The sequence below is a fragment of the Pan troglodytes genome, chromosome 6 (genome assembly GCF_028858775.2).
Source record: "Pan troglodytes isolate AG18354 chromosome 6, NHGRI_mPanTro3-v2.0_pri, whole genome shotgun sequence".
Classification (NCBI taxonomy): Eukaryota; Metazoa; Chordata; class Mammalia; order Primates; family Hominidae; genus Pan; species Pan troglodytes.
The window spans coordinates 155,355,765-155,371,806 of record NC_072404.2 but is presented as its reverse complement, the minus strand read 5'-3'; the positions used below and the strand labels follow the sequence as shown (position 1 = coordinate 155,371,806).

At 48.6% G+C, this 16,042-nt stretch overlaps 1 protein-coding gene and 1 long non-coding RNA gene across 11 annotated transcripts in view; one reads left to right on the top strand and one right to left on the bottom strand.

Annotated features, from left to right (window-relative positions):
* TBXAS1 (thromboxane A synthase 1) overlaps positions 1 to 16,042 on the bottom strand; it is a 241,618-nt gene that overhangs the window by 6,796 nt on the left and 218,780 nt on the right. For all 10 annotated transcript variants that reach the window (XM_063815029.1, XM_063815030.1, XM_063815028.1 and 7 more), the window contains one exon: positions 6,516 to 6,607. In XM_063815029.1, coding sequence (XP_063671099.1) covers positions 6,516 to 6,607 — 92 coding nt within the window. The remainder of the gene's footprint in view (positions 1 to 6,515; positions 6,608 to 16,042) is intronic.
* On the top strand, positions 4,157 to 10,246 carry LOC134810478 (uncharacterized). The gene is made up of 3 exons (XR_010158685.1): positions 4,157 to 5,817; positions 7,524 to 7,750; positions 9,337 to 10,246. It is a non-coding gene; the product is annotated as an uncharacterized LOC134810478 (long non-coding RNA).

Here is a 16,042-nt window from a genome sequence, read left to right as displayed (position 1 = left end):
TCCCAGCATGGCTCTCTTAAGCTTGTACCTTGTTGTTTATGGCCCAGCAGTTGACCCTGGGAAATGAGTCTACCTGGAGCCACACAACTCAACTCTTGGAGTGAGCATCGAGACCACCTGTGTCAGTGACTTCCTCTCTGCTCCAGAAAATTCTTGCCGAGGAAGATAAACCTCTGAACCAAGAAATAGCTTCACTGTTGGCTTCAGGAAATTAATGCAAACTAATTTGTCTGAGCAAACCGCTTTCCTATCAGGACAATGGTTTGCTTGCGTGAGCAAACAGTTCACTTGCCAGACAACAGTCTTACCTGTCAGAACTCCCTTCAACTCACCTACCTGTATTCACTCATTCCTAAATTGTTATGTCATACATCTTGCCCCAATTTCTTTTTTTTTTTTTTTTTTTTTTTTTTTTTGAGATGGAGTCTCGCTCTGTTGCCCAGGCTGGAGTGCAGTGGCGCGATCTCAGCTCACTCATCTTGCCCAATTTCAAATATTCCTTGCCACAAAAGACCTACCTTAAACCTCTGTAACCCAAACTCCAAACCTTATAAGTGTCCTTTCCTGATCTGCTGGCTTTGAGTTCCTGTTAAACAAACGTGCTGTCACTCTTCAGACCTACATGCAACATTCTAGAAACAAAATTCGAGGTGGAGAGGTGAAGAACCGCTCTCTTCCTGAACTTGGGTAGACTTTTGGACTTCGAGTGTTGAGCACACGCTCTCAAGAGTTCTGGTCATGGCCGAGTGTGTGGTGGCTCATGCCTGTAATCCCAGCACTTTGGGAGGCAGAGGTGTGTGGATCACCTGAGGTCAGGAGCTGGAGACCAGCCTGGCCAACATGGTGAAACCCCGTCTCTACTAAAAATACCCAAATTAGCCAGGCATGGTGTCGTGCGCCTGTAGTCCCGGCTACTCAGGAGGCTGAGGCACGAGAATCGCTTGAACCCGGGAGGAGGAGGTTGCAGTGAGCTGAGATCGCACCACTGTACACCTGAGCGACAGAGCGAGACTCCGTCTCAAAAAAAAAAAAAAAAGTTCTGGTTACAGGTGATTTGGGATTTTAAAGGATGAGATAGAGCCTTTTAGGACGAGGGCAGAATTACAGCCCCAGCTTCTCTTTATCACCTCCCTGCACCTCTCAGCCCACCCCCTTCCCAACTACTTTTGTGACTATAGGGTTCGATTGAGAAGTCTCTCTCTGACTTCAGCATTATCCCACTTCAACAGATCTGGCTCACAGCAAGAAAACCAAGCCCCACTTCCTGCCTCCTACCTTCCAGACTTCAGGCCATTTCCTATCCCAGGTAACATGGGGGTTGGGAGGAAACGCTGGTCACACCCTCTGTCAAGGCTTGTCCTCGAGATACCCTCCCTACGTAGCAAAGTTCTGTTTCCCTAATGAATCCTGTACACGGGCTCCCACTCCTGCTCCTGTCTGTACCACTCCCACGTGCCTGGAATCCATGAAAAATCTTCTGAGTCTTAAGTCCTTAACATAGGACATGAGAACATCTAATGAGGACAGGCTCAAACCGTCCATCAGCTGCCATGATAATTCTGGAATATTGGAACATCAGAATTGGTCCTGGTGAGGCTGGGTTTATTTAGTTATTTATCTGCTCACCTGTTTATTATTTCATTGTGGATATATATATATATATATATATATATATATATAAAACATAAAATGGACCATTTGAACCATTTTTCAGTGTGCAGTTCTGTGGTTTTGGTACATTCATTGTGCAGCCAGCACTGCCATCCATCTCCAGAACTTTTTCCTCTTCCCCCACTGAAATTCTGGATCCCTTAAACACTAACTCCCTCCCCTCCCCTCTCCCTGGTCCCTGGCAGACAGCCTTCTACTTTCTTTGTTAATTTGGCTCCTCTGAGTGAGTCCTGGTGAGGGAAGGAAATTTGGGTTTGAAAATCTGTTCCCTGTTGTCTATGTCTCTACCGATAGCTTGTTCTCCCAGAGAGGAAAATATTTGATCAGATTGTTCATTTTACCCAAGGGCAATGGCACAATCTCATTTATGCTTTACTTTTAAAGGGTAGACTATATATGCTTGTATATGAACATAACATTTCTAGAAGAATACTTAAATTTCTATCTTTCTCTTCTCTAGGGGATGGGATTGGGATGGAGAATGGCAGGATCCTTTTTTTTTCTTTTTTTTTTATTCTTCATTGTTTAGGGAACTGTTTTTTTTTTTTTGTTTTTTTTTTTTTGAGACAGAGTCTCGCTCTGCCGCCCAGGGTGGAGTGCAGTGGCACTATCTTGGCTCACTGCAACCTCCGCCTCCCAGATTCAAGCAATTCTCCTGCCTTAGCCTCCCGAGTAGCTGGGATTACAGGTTTCTGCCACCATGCCCGGCTAATTTTTGTATTTTTAGTAGAGTCAGAGTTTCATCATGTTGGTCAGGCTGGTCTTGAACTCCTGAACTCAAGTGATCTTCCCTCCTTGCCTCCCAAAGTGCTGGAATTACAGGTGTGAACCACCACGCCCGGCCGGGACTGTTTTTTTTTTTTTTTGGTTTTGTTTTGTTTGTATAAGCATGCTATTTTGGCAATATAAATAATTAAAAATTCAAAATAATTCTATGCTGGATTTTACTTCAAGCTGTAGGATTGGACTTCCCTAAATATCCTAAAGGAAATGCAATGATTACAGTAATTACTGTTATGCCCTGTTCCTGCCCGTAAGAGATTAAAAGCAGCCTGTGGCTTCTTGCTGCTCCCTCTCTGTTATGAGCCTTTCATGTAACAGACAGGAACAGAAAAAGGCCAGGGCGTGGAGAACCCATTGAGATGCTAAGCTGCTAATGCAATTATGTGTGCTTGGAGCTGGTAGCAAACACGAGCACTGAAACCAGGGCAGGCAGCTGGGGTTTGTGATGTCTGTACCCGCAGTTCCAAAGGGGTCAGATGAAGCTGTTCCCTGGCACCCTGCTTGTTCATCTTTTCTGGAAACAGCCTGGACCTGGAGGCAGACCCCCTGGAAGCTGGAAAATAGGGCCTTCCCTTCCCCGTAGACTGAACCTCGTAAGAGATCAACAGAAGCTTCAGAACTGCACCGCACAGCATCCGGGAGTCACCTCAGTGGCGCTCAGACAGGGCTGCTGTGTTTCCCACAAGGGCGATTCTGATTTTCTTTTATGAATAAGTCCAAGTTGTGTCAGCACTTGGGAAAAGTCAACACGCTTTTTGAGATGAAATAAAATAATAAAAATGCTCACTCTCCCTACATTCACCCCCAAATCCTTTGAGCAGAAGCAGATTGTCCTCTGGTCTGGGTGAGAATTGTGACACCTTGTCTCTCTCATATCTGGTGATCAATAAGAAAAGCCAGCAGAGCTGATAGGGTGAAAAATGCCCATGGAGCAGGTGTGGAGCAGCTGTGAGGCAGGTGTGGAGCAGGTATGGGGCTGGCATGGAGGTGTGGGGCAGGTGTGGAGCAGGTGTGGGGCAGGTGTGGGGCAGGTGTGGGGTGGGCATGGAGGTGTGGGGCAGGTGTGGAGTGGGTGTGGGGCAGGTGTGGAGTGGGTGTGGGGCAGGTGTGGGGCAGGTGTGGACGTGTGGGGCAGGTGTGGGGTGGGCATGGAGGTTTGGGGCAGGTGTGGGGTGGGAGTGGGGCAGGTGTGGAGTGGGTGTGGGGAAGGTGTGGGGTGGGTGTATGTGGGGCAGGTGTGGGGCAGGTGTGGGGCAGGTGTGGGGCGGGTGTGGGGCAGGTGTGGGGCGGGTGTGGGGCGGGTGTGGAGCAGGTGTGGAGCAGGTATGGGGCCAGCATGGAGGTGTGGGGCAGGCGTGGGGCGGGTGTGGGGCGGGCATGGGGCAGGTGTGGAGCAGGTATGGGGCTGGCATGGAGGTGTGGGGCAGGCGTGGGGCGGGTGTGAGGTGGGTGTGGAGGTGTGGGGCAGGTGTGGAGCAGGTATGGGGCTGGCATGGAGGTGTGGGGCAGGCGTGGGGCGGGTGTGGGGCGGGTGTGGAGGTGTGGGGCAGGTGTGGAGCAGGTATGGGGCTGGCATGGAGGTGTGGGGCAGGTGTGGGGCGGGTGTGGGGCAGGTGTGGGGTGGGCATGGAGGTGTGGGGCAGGTGTGGGGTGGGCATGGAGGTGTGGAGGTGTGGGGCAGGCGTGGGGCATGTGTGGGGAAGGGGCGGCTCAGGAGAGCGAGGCTGGATGGAAGCTGTCCATTCCACTGTCCAACCAGTGCCGGCGCTCCTCCCTGCACACATCATGCTGCAGGCAGCTGAGCGGGCACTGCAGTTCCACCTGTGCCACCCACTGCCTCTTGCCTGCTTCTGCAGGGCCAGCCAAGCAGGTGTGTGTCCCCATTTAACCCGTAGGAAGGAGAGGCATGGAGCAGCATGAGGCTCACGATCACACAGTAAACCAAGGCCAGGGCCGAGATGGTCTTCTGACGTGCCCTCTAGACCTGTTAGATGAATTCTAACTACTTCACCCAGGTTCTCTAGTTTCTGTCTGGTCCTCAGGTGAGATCACCAGCTTCCTGGTCCGCCTGCACCAACTTCCTTTTCTGCTCTGCTGTTTATAACGTGTCAGTGGAGAATCGGCCACCGCATTTTCATGTTGAAGAGCCTAACTCCTTTGTTATTCAGCATGACAGCTAATAAGGTCTTGTCTGATGGATTCGTGGCTGAGTTTAGGTCCAGGAAGTACTGTGTCCATTGATCAGTTTCTGTGCTGTCCTCTTGCTGGAGAACACACCTGTTTGGCTTGGCTGCTCTCCCTCTTGGCCAGGAGCCCTGGTCACCAAGCCACAGCTGGACCCCAGCTACCAGCCAGCTCTGGGGCCCCGTAAGGCCTTCTTTCCTTTAAATGGCCTTTGTTCTATTTGATCCCTGAATGCTTTATCTTGAACTTCATTTTAACATGTACACCAGCTGCCCACAATCCCCTTGGAAGAAAGCTGGATATCAATTATGAAAAAAATAAGACTGGGAGTGGTGGCTCACGCCTGTAATCCCAGCGCTTTGGGAGGCCAAGGCAGGCAGATCACCTGAGGTCAGGAGTTTGAGACCAGCCTGGCCAATGTGGTGAAACCCCGTCTCTACTAAAAATACAAAAAACTAGCCGGGCATAGTGGCGGGCACCTGTAATCCCAGTTACTTGGGAGGCCGAGACAGGAGGATCTCTTGAACCCAGGAGGCGGAAGTTTCAGTGAGCCAAGATCACACCATTGCACTCCAGCCTGGGCGACAGAGCAAGACTCCATCTCAAAAAAAAAAAAAAAAAAAAGAATAAAAGAAAGAATTGGATGACAGTTTGCAAGAGGCTCCAAAGGAGATCAGGGAAGGGCTGCACATCGGGTCTTAATGCTGGCATGGGGAGAGGGGGCACAGAGTCCCTGAGTGACTGGCCTGCTTCCACACTAAGACCCAAAACCTTGTGTGCTTGAGGACAATGCAGTTCGAATCACGCCACTGGAATTTTCTGTATTTGCTTCTGGACTTGAACATTTGGACAATGTCTACAATTGCATTCTTTGTAATGCTTTTGTGTTGAAATATCGTTTTGACCCTCAAATCATCCACATATTGTCTTTAAAAATGGCAAAAGGTATTTCCATATGGTTTATGTGATCTGTTAATTCATAAAAGTGTTGAGTGGAATTTATCACATACGGTTAATGCTTTGTGCTGCTTCTGTTTCTAGAGCCTGAAATCTGGCTGTTACTTCACTCTCTGTAGGGGTCTGGGGACATGAATTAAGATGCCCTTCTCTATGGAGTGCCTTGTTTGGGAGAGTTTGAACGAAGCACAATAGTTGGTTTTGCTCTCAAGATACCCACAGGTTGGTGTGACCGGCTGGTTGGTGTGTACATTAGTGAAATGTCATGGAGTGGCAGATATGTGTCCAAGAATATAACATGAAGTGTATAGTTACAGCTCAAAGTGCTGAGGAGGAAGGGCAGGGAGGACCAGGTGAGGCAAGCCCAACACAGACGTCTTGAGGGGCGGTGAGACGTTTTGGAGGGTGAGTCGTGTTGGAGCTCCAGGATGGGACAGCTGGGGGTGTTGGATGGCAGGAAGGAGCTCCCAGGACTCAGACAGTCCCCTACTGTCTGAATGCCAGCTCCAAGATCAGTCAGGGACTTTTATCTGTTTTATATACAGCTGATTTCCCAATGCTTGGCACAGAGTAGATGCTCAATAAACAATTGCTGAATGAATGAATGAATGAATGAATGAATGAACAGGCAGGGGAAATGGCAAAAGCCAGCAAAGGCTAGGAGACCGAAGGGCCGGCTTGGGCTGGGGAGGAAGGCGGTGTTAAGAAAATGCCAGTGAAGCTTTGAGAAGGTTGTTAACCTGTAGGAAAGCGGGCCAGATATCTGAGGTGCCATGGGGATACAAAGGAACCCAGGACTCAGGCGTTGCCCTCCAGAAACACATGTGGTAACTGATGGAGGAGGGCCCTGACCTGCAGGCTGGGGCAGGGGGTAGGGGTAGGGGGTGGGGACTCGGGCAGGGGAGGGGGCTGCCACACACCTGAAAGCTGGCGGGTACATCCTCAGCGTCTCTGCAATCACCATGTCCAGATAGGGCAGGCCTTCCTTGAGGCTGCAGAACTCAGGGGCCATCTAATGGAGGGGTCGTGACAAAGGGAGAAGTTCGTGTTAGCCCAAATCTCACAGCATTTTGTCTTTTCCTTAAATTTCAATCTCGTTTCCAACTTTGGCAAACATTTAAACAGAAACCCCACAAAATGGAAAGTCAGTATGACCCAAATTGCATCTGATTGGCGCTCAGTGGTTCTATTGTGCTTATATTTCACGGTGCTAGCCTGGGGCTCAGGGGTCTTTGTAATACAGAGAAGTTTGGTTATAAAACTGCAGCGGCAACCACAGCCGCCAGCATTTATTGGGAGCTGACGATGTGGCCGACCAAGTGCAGCATAGAGGTTACCTCGTTTGATCCTCCACTAAGCCAGTGTGGCGACTGTTTCCCCATCTCTTAGATGAGAAAACTGAGGCTCAAAGAGCCTGTCACATGGGTAGTCATGGCACATTATGAAGTCAAAAGGCAAATAGTGAAATAGCAAATAAAAAAGTTTGCCACATCTATAAAGGATTAACAGTAACAAAAACCAAAGAGCTACTATCAATCAGTAGGAAAAGACAACTAGCTAGAAAAATGGTCAAAGGCTATGAACAGGCGAAACACAGAGGCCATATGAGTCACTATGATGAAACATGCAAGTTCCAATGAGATTCCATTTGCACAGGTCAGATTAGGAACAGCTGGAAAATGCTGATTAGATTTCAGGGGGTGCAAATGTGGGGATCCTAACACCCCCGGGTGAGTCTCCTGGAGTGACAGTCTGTCACTCCCTGGCTCCCCATCTTTGGCCTGAAGATGAACACGTGCCCATGAGCTCTTGAGCAGGGTGTGGGCGCACTGGGATTAAGGAAGCTTATTTACTGCTCTGCCAGTTTGCCCACAGAGGTGGAATGAGTTATCTGGTTGGTAGGTGATGGTCTCACTTTCTTCACCTAGATAATGCTAATCCAGGAGGAGTCCCCAAGGTGGCGGATTGCTTTCTTCTGTTCCCTCTTTTTCCCAGATCAGCAGGAGGCCGGCCTCCAGGGCAAGTCCATTCTGAAGCCGCCAACGTTCCAGTTACAGTCGCTGGGAGGCCTAGTTCCTCTGTCTGCAGGGGGAGCTCTTCACAGTCCTGGAGCAGCCACCGGCCACCCTGCCTGGGATCTCAGCCAGCTCTCAAAGTGAGCTCCGGGATGGGCAAGGGTCAGCAGCAGCAGCGTCACCCGGGAAACTGTTAGAACTGCATCTCGGGTCAGAGGGGTGGAAGGGCAGGGGCCAGGACACATGGAGTCTTGAAGTTCATAGCCAGTATCGTAGCTAATCTATGATGACATAGCCATTCAACATAATGCAGCTGTTTAATGATGCCTATAAGCCACGTTGCAGAAATTATATGTAGTTTAATCCCATGTCTGTGACTGTTTATGAATTTAGAGGGCCAGGGTGGCATTCCTACTTTGTCATAAAAAATAACAAGGTTTGGATGGTTTTCCCAAAGCTCTCCCGTCTGCATTTCTGGGAACGGTTCTAACTTTAGAAGGTTATCACCCAACCCCACACTTCCCACTCCCATCACAGGCCACTGGGGCAGCTGGCTGAGCAAGTGACCAATGAAAAGGGCTCTGTGCGGGGGTTAATCCTCTGTGGCGCTGTCTTGAGAGTCTTCATAACTTTATCTTTTTTTTTTTTTTTTGGAGACAGAGTCTTTTTCTGTCACCCAAGCTGGAGTGCAGTGGTGTGATCTCGGCTCACTGCATCCTCCACCTCCCGGGTTCAAGTGATTCTCCTGCTTCAGCCTCTCAAATAGCTGGGATTACAGGCATCTGCCACCATGCCTGGCTAACTTTTGTATTTTTAGTAGAGATGGGGTTTCACCATGTTGGCCAGGTTGGTCTCCAACTTCTGACCTCAAGTGATCTGCCTGCCTCGGCCTTCCAAAGTGCTGGAGTTACAGGCATGAGCCACTGCACCCGGACGTAACTTTATCTTTGAATCTGTGCTTTGGAAGCCTGGCTTATGCATGGCTCCACCTGTGGCTGCCTCCCACAACCAGCTCTCAGCTGCCTGTGCTCTCCACCTGGCTTCCCCCTTTCTGCCCTGACCTATGGCCACTGTTGCTGTCCACACTTCACAGGGTCCTGGGTACAGGCACAGAGAGGGCCAGGATAGGGTGCATGCACCCTGCAGCATCTCGGGTGGGCATGGTGGTGGCCGTCCCTGCCCTAGGCTGGCAGCACACAGTGTATGTGGAGGGGCCGGCCGGAGGCTGTGTCTCGATGGGGGCAAACCTCTGCCCACCCCTAGCCCAGGTACTGAGGGTGTCATAGCACAGAGGTTTAGAGATCCTTGGAGGTAAGTCTGCTGTGGCTGGCTGGGGAAGGCTGTGGAAAGGGGAGACAGCTGGACCTATTTCCCTAGATCCTGCCTCCCTGGCTGGGTCTCAGTGCATGTGTCTGGTGGCTGACAGGGCCCTTGGATGCCTGGAAGGGTCTGGACTCCCCCCACTCATCCAGTATGTCCAGGCCTGAAAGAGCATCCCCCTTGGGCAAACCTGGAGGCACCTTGTCTTCCTGCTTCCAATCTTTATGAGTTTGGTTTATGTTTGTCTCTTCTGGCCAACAAGTCACAAACACCAATTGTGTAATTTCAGTGGTTCTGCATATAAGTTAAACGCTCTGAAATTTACATTTAAAACTGGCATTGTTTGATATAAAGATGAATGGTAAAATGCTTGCTAATAATTTAACATTGAGTTTTCTTTACTTAGAACAACAGTAAATGGAAAATAAAAAGCACCATGACAAGTCGAAAAAGAGACTGCAGAAGAAACAAGCTCGCTGAGTACCACGATGCACACGTCCCCCTGCTTTGGGAATAAAGGCTACCACACTTTTATTTCTCACTGGGCCTCATAGATCCTGTAGCCAGCCCTGCAGGCCAAGATTGACTGGCCCAAAGGGACCAGTCTGGAAATTTGGATCTGGGACAAAAAAAAAAGTTTTTCTCCAGCAGGTGGCGATTGAACACAGGGAAGTGGAGACCCATTGTTGCCACATTCGGCCTTGTGGATTAATGAGCAGTAAACAGCAGTTGGCCTCAAGAAAGAAGAAATGAATCAGATGTATACAACAAAGCAGAAGCAAAGGACAGAGAGACCATTTCTTGGTGCCCCATAGAGTTCCAGTTCCTGTTGCCATCTGCTCCTGGCAGGTAGCCCTGTGGGTGGCATCTTGGTCCCTTCCAACAAGTTCTCACTTGCGGCTGAAGTTAGCAACATTCTGAATTCCATTGTCTGCAACCAAACGAATCTTAACAAATGCAGGAATATGCATGCATCAAACAAGAAACAGAGGTGCGGTACACAAAAATAGGGAACTATATCTCAAAAAGAAAAACTGGATCTGGGAGCAGCATCCCTAATGGGTAAATGGTGTTGGTTCCCCAAAGAAAACTGTATGGCTTGTAAGTTGTCACGGTTTGTCAAAGAAAGAAAAATTTTAAAGATAGGCTAAGCGAATTTTGTGTTAGAAAATCAAAGTCTTTACTCTTTCCCTAGATGGGCTTTTCTCTTTTTAACTGTGCTTCTAGGCTTTTAGATCAAGATGCACATGTAGGCCAGGTGCGGTGGCTCACGCCTGTAATCCCAGCACTTTGGGAGGCCGAGGTGGGTGGATCACCTGAGGTGAGGAGTTCAAGACCAGCCTGGCCAACATGATGAAACCCTGTCTCTACTAAAAGTACAAAAAATTAGCCGGGCATGGTGGTGGGTGCCTGTAACCCCAGCCACCCTGGAGGCTGAGGCAGGAGAATCGCTTGAACCAGGAGGTGGAGGTTGCAGTGAGCTGAGATCACAGCCTAGGCATCAAGAGCAAAACTCCATCTCAAACAAACAAACAAAAAGATACATATGTAAAGATCATCTTGGTTCAGCAGTTCTCCGTGTGGCTGCATGTTAGAAACAGCCAGCTTTTTTTTTTTTTTTTTTTTTGAGATGGAGTTTCACTCTTGTTGCCCAGGCTGGAGTACAATGCAAATGGCCCGGTCTCAGCTCACTGCAACCTCCGCCTCCTGGTTCAAGCAATTCTCCTGCCTCAGCCTCCCGAGTAGCTGGGATTACAAGCACCCACCACCACACCTGGCTAATTTTTGTATTTTTGGTAGAGATGAGGTTTCACCGTGTTGGTCAGGCTGGTCTCGAACTCCTGACCTCAGGCAATCCACCTGCCTCGGCCTCCCAAAGTGCTGGGATTACAGGTGTGAGCCACCGCGCCCGGCCAGAAACAGCCAGATTTTTATATGTTTTAGTATAGATGGATGCTTGGGCCCTACTCCCCAGTGTTGGTCTGAGGTGGGGCCTGGGCACCAGCTCTCCCTTTATAGCCCCCTGGCTGTCCTAATGTGCACTCGGGGGCATAGGTCTTTCCGACTGTCCGTCTGAGACCTACCCTAGCGCTTCTCCACACCTGAGGAGTGAACGGATGAGGCAGAGGGACGCACACACCTCCATGTCTTAGTCGAACCAGCGAGACAACAAAACTCAAGTCGCTATCCCACTCACTGGCTGGTCCACCCAGCAGTTGCTGGCTTTGTCTGCAGCTTTCAGGAATAGCAGGGACAGAACGGTCCTGAGCAAATTCTGCCAGCAGAGGGCAGCAAGTGCATGCTAAATGAGGACTCCCCGTCCCGGGAAAGGACCTTGGAAATCCTCCCAGCCATCCTTCATTGACAGAGAGGAGAAAAATGAGGCCCAGAGAGGAAGGCCTGTGAACCCAAAGTCTCAACATAGAATTTATTCTAAGTGTCCTCTTTCATTCAGCAGTTCCTCAGTGGGCACCTTGGATGGGTCAGGTGCGGGACCAGGTGCCGGGGGTCCAAGAAGGCTCTGTCCATTGAGGAAACCGATTCCTAAACAAATCATGACATGGATGTGTAAAGTGTTATCGAATGTGCTTACGAGGAATGCAAAACCAGTTCTGTTTAGGAGATCCTTCATTTACATATTCAAGGAATACATATGGAATTGGCGAGCATGATTCACCAGGCACTGTGCTAGGCCCGGGAGACGTAACTTTAAAATGCACGGACATGTCCCAGCCTCTCGGAGCTTCCAGTCTATCAGGATGCAAACAAGTGGATAAGGGTGAGATGGGAGAACAGATGAGAGACACACATCACCCACATTTGGGATCAGGGACTCTGTGAGGAGGAAGCGACAATGTCCAGGCTGAGATTTTTAGGATGAGTGAGAATAAGCCAGTGAAAAGCGGATGGGCTTGTTCAGAGGCTGCTGCAACCAACCTAAAACAAATATGAATCAATCAGGGAACTGTGAATCCAACAGGATATTTGATGCTCTCAAGGAATGAACATTCATTTTGGTTTTAGTTGATAATGGTATTGTGGTCATGTTTAGAAAAGAATTCTTATCGGCCAGTCACGGTGGCTCACGCCCATAATCTCAGCACTTTGGGAGGCCGAGGCAGGGGTGTCACTTGAGGCCAGGAGTTCGAGACCAGCCTGGGCAACATGGTGAAATCCCACCTCTACTCAAAATAGAAAATAGCCAGGTGTGGTGGTGGGCACCTGTAATCCCAGCTACTTGGGAGGCTGAGGCAGGAAAATTGCTCGAGCCTGGGAGGTAGAGGTTGCGGTGAGCCGAGATAGCGCCACTGCACTACAGCCTGGGCGACAGGCCCTTGGCACACCCGGTCCTCTGTCAGCACCTCCAGGCACCAATGTTACCAACAGCTAGTGAGGGTGCTGTGGGTCTGCTGGGCCTGGAGTGTCACAAAAATGTGGGGGACTGAGCAGAATATTCTCTTATTTCAAGGCAGGAAGCACCTGAAGGTTCTGTGTTTCCAAAAGATAACATGAAAAGCCATCCCCCAGGGTTCTCTCTGCCTCCTGTTTCAAAGGCCAAATTACTGAGAATTAGAGTTGGGGGGAAATCTCAAAATCAGCCTGTGCTGTCCACACCCAATGAGGAAGCCCCCCTGCAGCCCCTCCCCCTGACCTTGGCCTGGCTTTGGGTCCCACAAGGGAGGCAAAGGGCAGGGTTCTGTTCCGGGTCTGTAACCCTTAGCCACGGCCTTGGGCCAGTCGTCAGGAAAGTATCGACAGGTCCCCTCGTCTGTAATGCTGTCCCACCCATCTTGCAGAGTAGAGTGAACAAGAAGATGAAGGTGGAAGTCTTTGGCAACTGGAAAGTACCTCCTAAGCAGGTGATATTTCTGTTTGAACACATTCAGTGGCGGGAAAGCTTATTTCAACATGAGGCGCTCTGCTCTCTCTATTGAACTAGGCCAATAGGATGTGTTAAGGGAGAAAGAAATTCTAAAATCCTATCAAATTCATTTCAGCTGGGACTTATTTTATAAAATAACTGCTCTTAGAGGGTTGAAAATTAAATATTGGGAAACATGGAAATAAAGAAAATAAACAGAATCTTTACCTAGTGGTTTACATTCTCAAACCAGAGTTTCTTCATTTTGGGGGAGACTTTTTCATATGTAGTTGATTTTCAATGGGCAGTAACTTCTAATTTTATTCCTAAGATTCTTGGTCTCTTAGTCTTTCCATCATATAGTTTAGGATCTAGAAACCAATATGTGTTTGTTTATTTTCTTGCTCTGTGGCCCAGGCTACAGTGCAGTGGTGCTGTCATAGCTCACTGCAGCCTTGAACTCCTGGGTTCAAGCGATCCTCCTGCCTCAGCTGCCAGAGTAACTGGGACTACAGGTGCAAGCCACCATGCCTGTCTAATTGTTTTTTGTTTGTTTGTAGAGATGCGGGGACATCTCACTATGTTGCCCAGGCTTGCCTTGAACTCCTGGACTCCAGTGATCCTCCAGTCTCAGCCTCCTAAAGTACTGGGATCACAGGCATGAGCCACTGTGCCTGGCCCAATATTTAAATACATTTAAATACAATAGATTAACCTGATGGTTTAGGGAACTAACTCTATGGGCAATCTATCGATAAATCCTTTTATGTAGGAAATAACAGTACTGCCCTCTCCTATTAATCTCTTTTCTATATTTATCATTTTGTGTATCATTTTCTCTGAAAGCTAGACACACACACACAGTCACACACCTACACATATGCCACACACTGGGTGTGTGTGCAGATGTCATCTGGAGTATAAATGAGAAAAAGAAAATAAAAATGTCATTGCTTTCACAAAGATTTTTCCTGGAGATTCATGGACCTAATAGAAAAATTATCATTTTTCTATGTTGTTAAAGGAAATAGAAGCAGAGGTGGCTTCAGTTTTGTTCTTCAGAGCAGTAGGAACAGCAGCATCTAGTTATACCTACCCAGCTGTCACTAGACTTGGTCTTATACTAAGAAGTAGGCCAAGTGATGCTGGCCCTTGCCCTCTAGAAGCCGGAGCTGGAAATCCCTTAAGCACAAGGACAGCTTGGGGCAATACAGCCATATGAAGAATAAAGATTTCCATTCGCTCTGATTCTCCAGGGACTGTGGGACTATAATATGAAACCAAGCCGTGGAAAATGGGGTGACCTTCGCTTTGCCCTTCTGACCATAAACCAGAGGCAAAGCCCCTCACCCTTGCAACTGGTTTCCAAGAGGAGCCCTGAGTTCTATTTTTTTTTTTTTTTTTTTTTTTTTTTTTTTTTTGGAGACAGAGTCTTGCTCTATCCCCCAGGCTGGAGTGCAATGGCACAATCTCGGCTCACTGCAACCTCCACCTCCCGGGTTCAAGCGAGTCTCATGCCTCAGCCTCCCAAGTAGCTGGAATTACAGGCGCCCACCACCACGCCCACGTAGTTTTTGTATTTTTATAGAGACGGGGTTTTACCATGTTGGCCAGGCTGGTCTTGAACTCCTGACGTCAGGTGATTCACCCACCTCGGCCTCCCAAAGTGCTGGGATTATAGGCGTAAGCCATGGCGCCCGGCCAGCCGAGTTCTTATGGCAAGGTTGGGAGGGAGCTGAGGTTCTCTGAGCTCTGACATTTCACCTTCTAGATCCCATAGCTCTGTTGTCTGAGTGGGTCCAGTGAGCAGTTTCAAGGCTTGCAGGGAGATACGATGGAGGTTTGGTTACGAGAGGGGGTGATAAATCTTTCCATCCACATTGCTGGCTTCCCTGGCCAATGCCCAGATAGTCCTCCGTGCTAGCTTCAATAATTTGGCAGATTTAGATGTTGAAATTCATCCATACTCGAGAAAAAGTAATTAAGAGAGTGTACATGGCATCTATTTATACCTGCTTTAGAAGGGGACAGAACCCGTCTCATAAAAACACAGGGATTATTCCAGGTGTTTTTGTACTCTGAGGCCCAGGCCATTAAGGGATTAGGTGCAGAGATGTAATGAAAAAACATAAACCAGGCTGCGTGCGCACACAAACACACACCCCACGGGGCATCAGTCTTCTCCATGATGTCTCTGGGCTGAGCTTCACTGACAGTGCTGACCCGCTGCAGAAATTGCTGTCTGCAGAGATCTAGAATAATAATAGTGTTTTGCCTTGTGAAGCACTTTATTGCTCACCAATGGATTTTTACATCCATTATACCATTTGGTCCTCACAACCACACTGTGAGGTAGGTAGAGCAGCTTTTATTGTCTATTTTATAGATGAAAAAAAACCAGAGATTTGGAGAGGTGAAGTGACTTGTCCCAGGTCGCACGGCCAGTTAATGGTAGAGTTGGAACTGAATCCAGGTCTTCAAATTCCAAGCCTTTTCCATTACCTGGGCCTACCTGGTCTTACCTTCCCTCCCTCCAGCCTTCCCTCCCTTCCTTTCCTCTTGTACATTTTATAGAAGAATAATACGCATATGGAAAAATATGACACAAACACAAACTTAGAGCTCAATGAATTTTCACACTGTAAGCATTCCTGTGTAACCAGCACTTAGACCAAGACAGAACCTTCCAGCACTTGGAAGCACACCCGTGGCCTCTCCCGGTCACATGCCCCTCAGTAGTAACCACTGTCTTGACTTCTAACACGAGAGATTACTTTTGCCTCTTTGTCTTGAACTTCCTATAAATGAAATATTTCCATGCAGGCTTTTTGGTCTGCCTTCTTTTGCTCAGTTTCATGTCTGTGACAGTCACCCATGTTGTGTGTTGTGGTGTGTTCATCCTCGTGATTTGGTGCTCCATTGGGTGAGCTGCCCGGATTTATCCATCCTTTTCCTTGTCAATGGACATTTGAGTTGTTCCCAGGTTGGGGGCCATTATGAATAAAGCCTTATGAACATTCTGGTTTATGGCTTTTGGTGAACAGAGTACAGGTTTCTGTTGGGTGTACATCTGGGTATGGCACTGCCGGGTCACGAGGGATGTGTATGTTCAGCTTTAGTAGATATTGCAAACAGTTTGACAGACAGGTTGTTCACACTGCCTAAAATTTTAACAGTGAATCAGTTGAAAAGCAGCCTGTTGAAATCCTAGTTTCTTCTATTTACTCTAACTGCAGGCTCCTCCCCAATT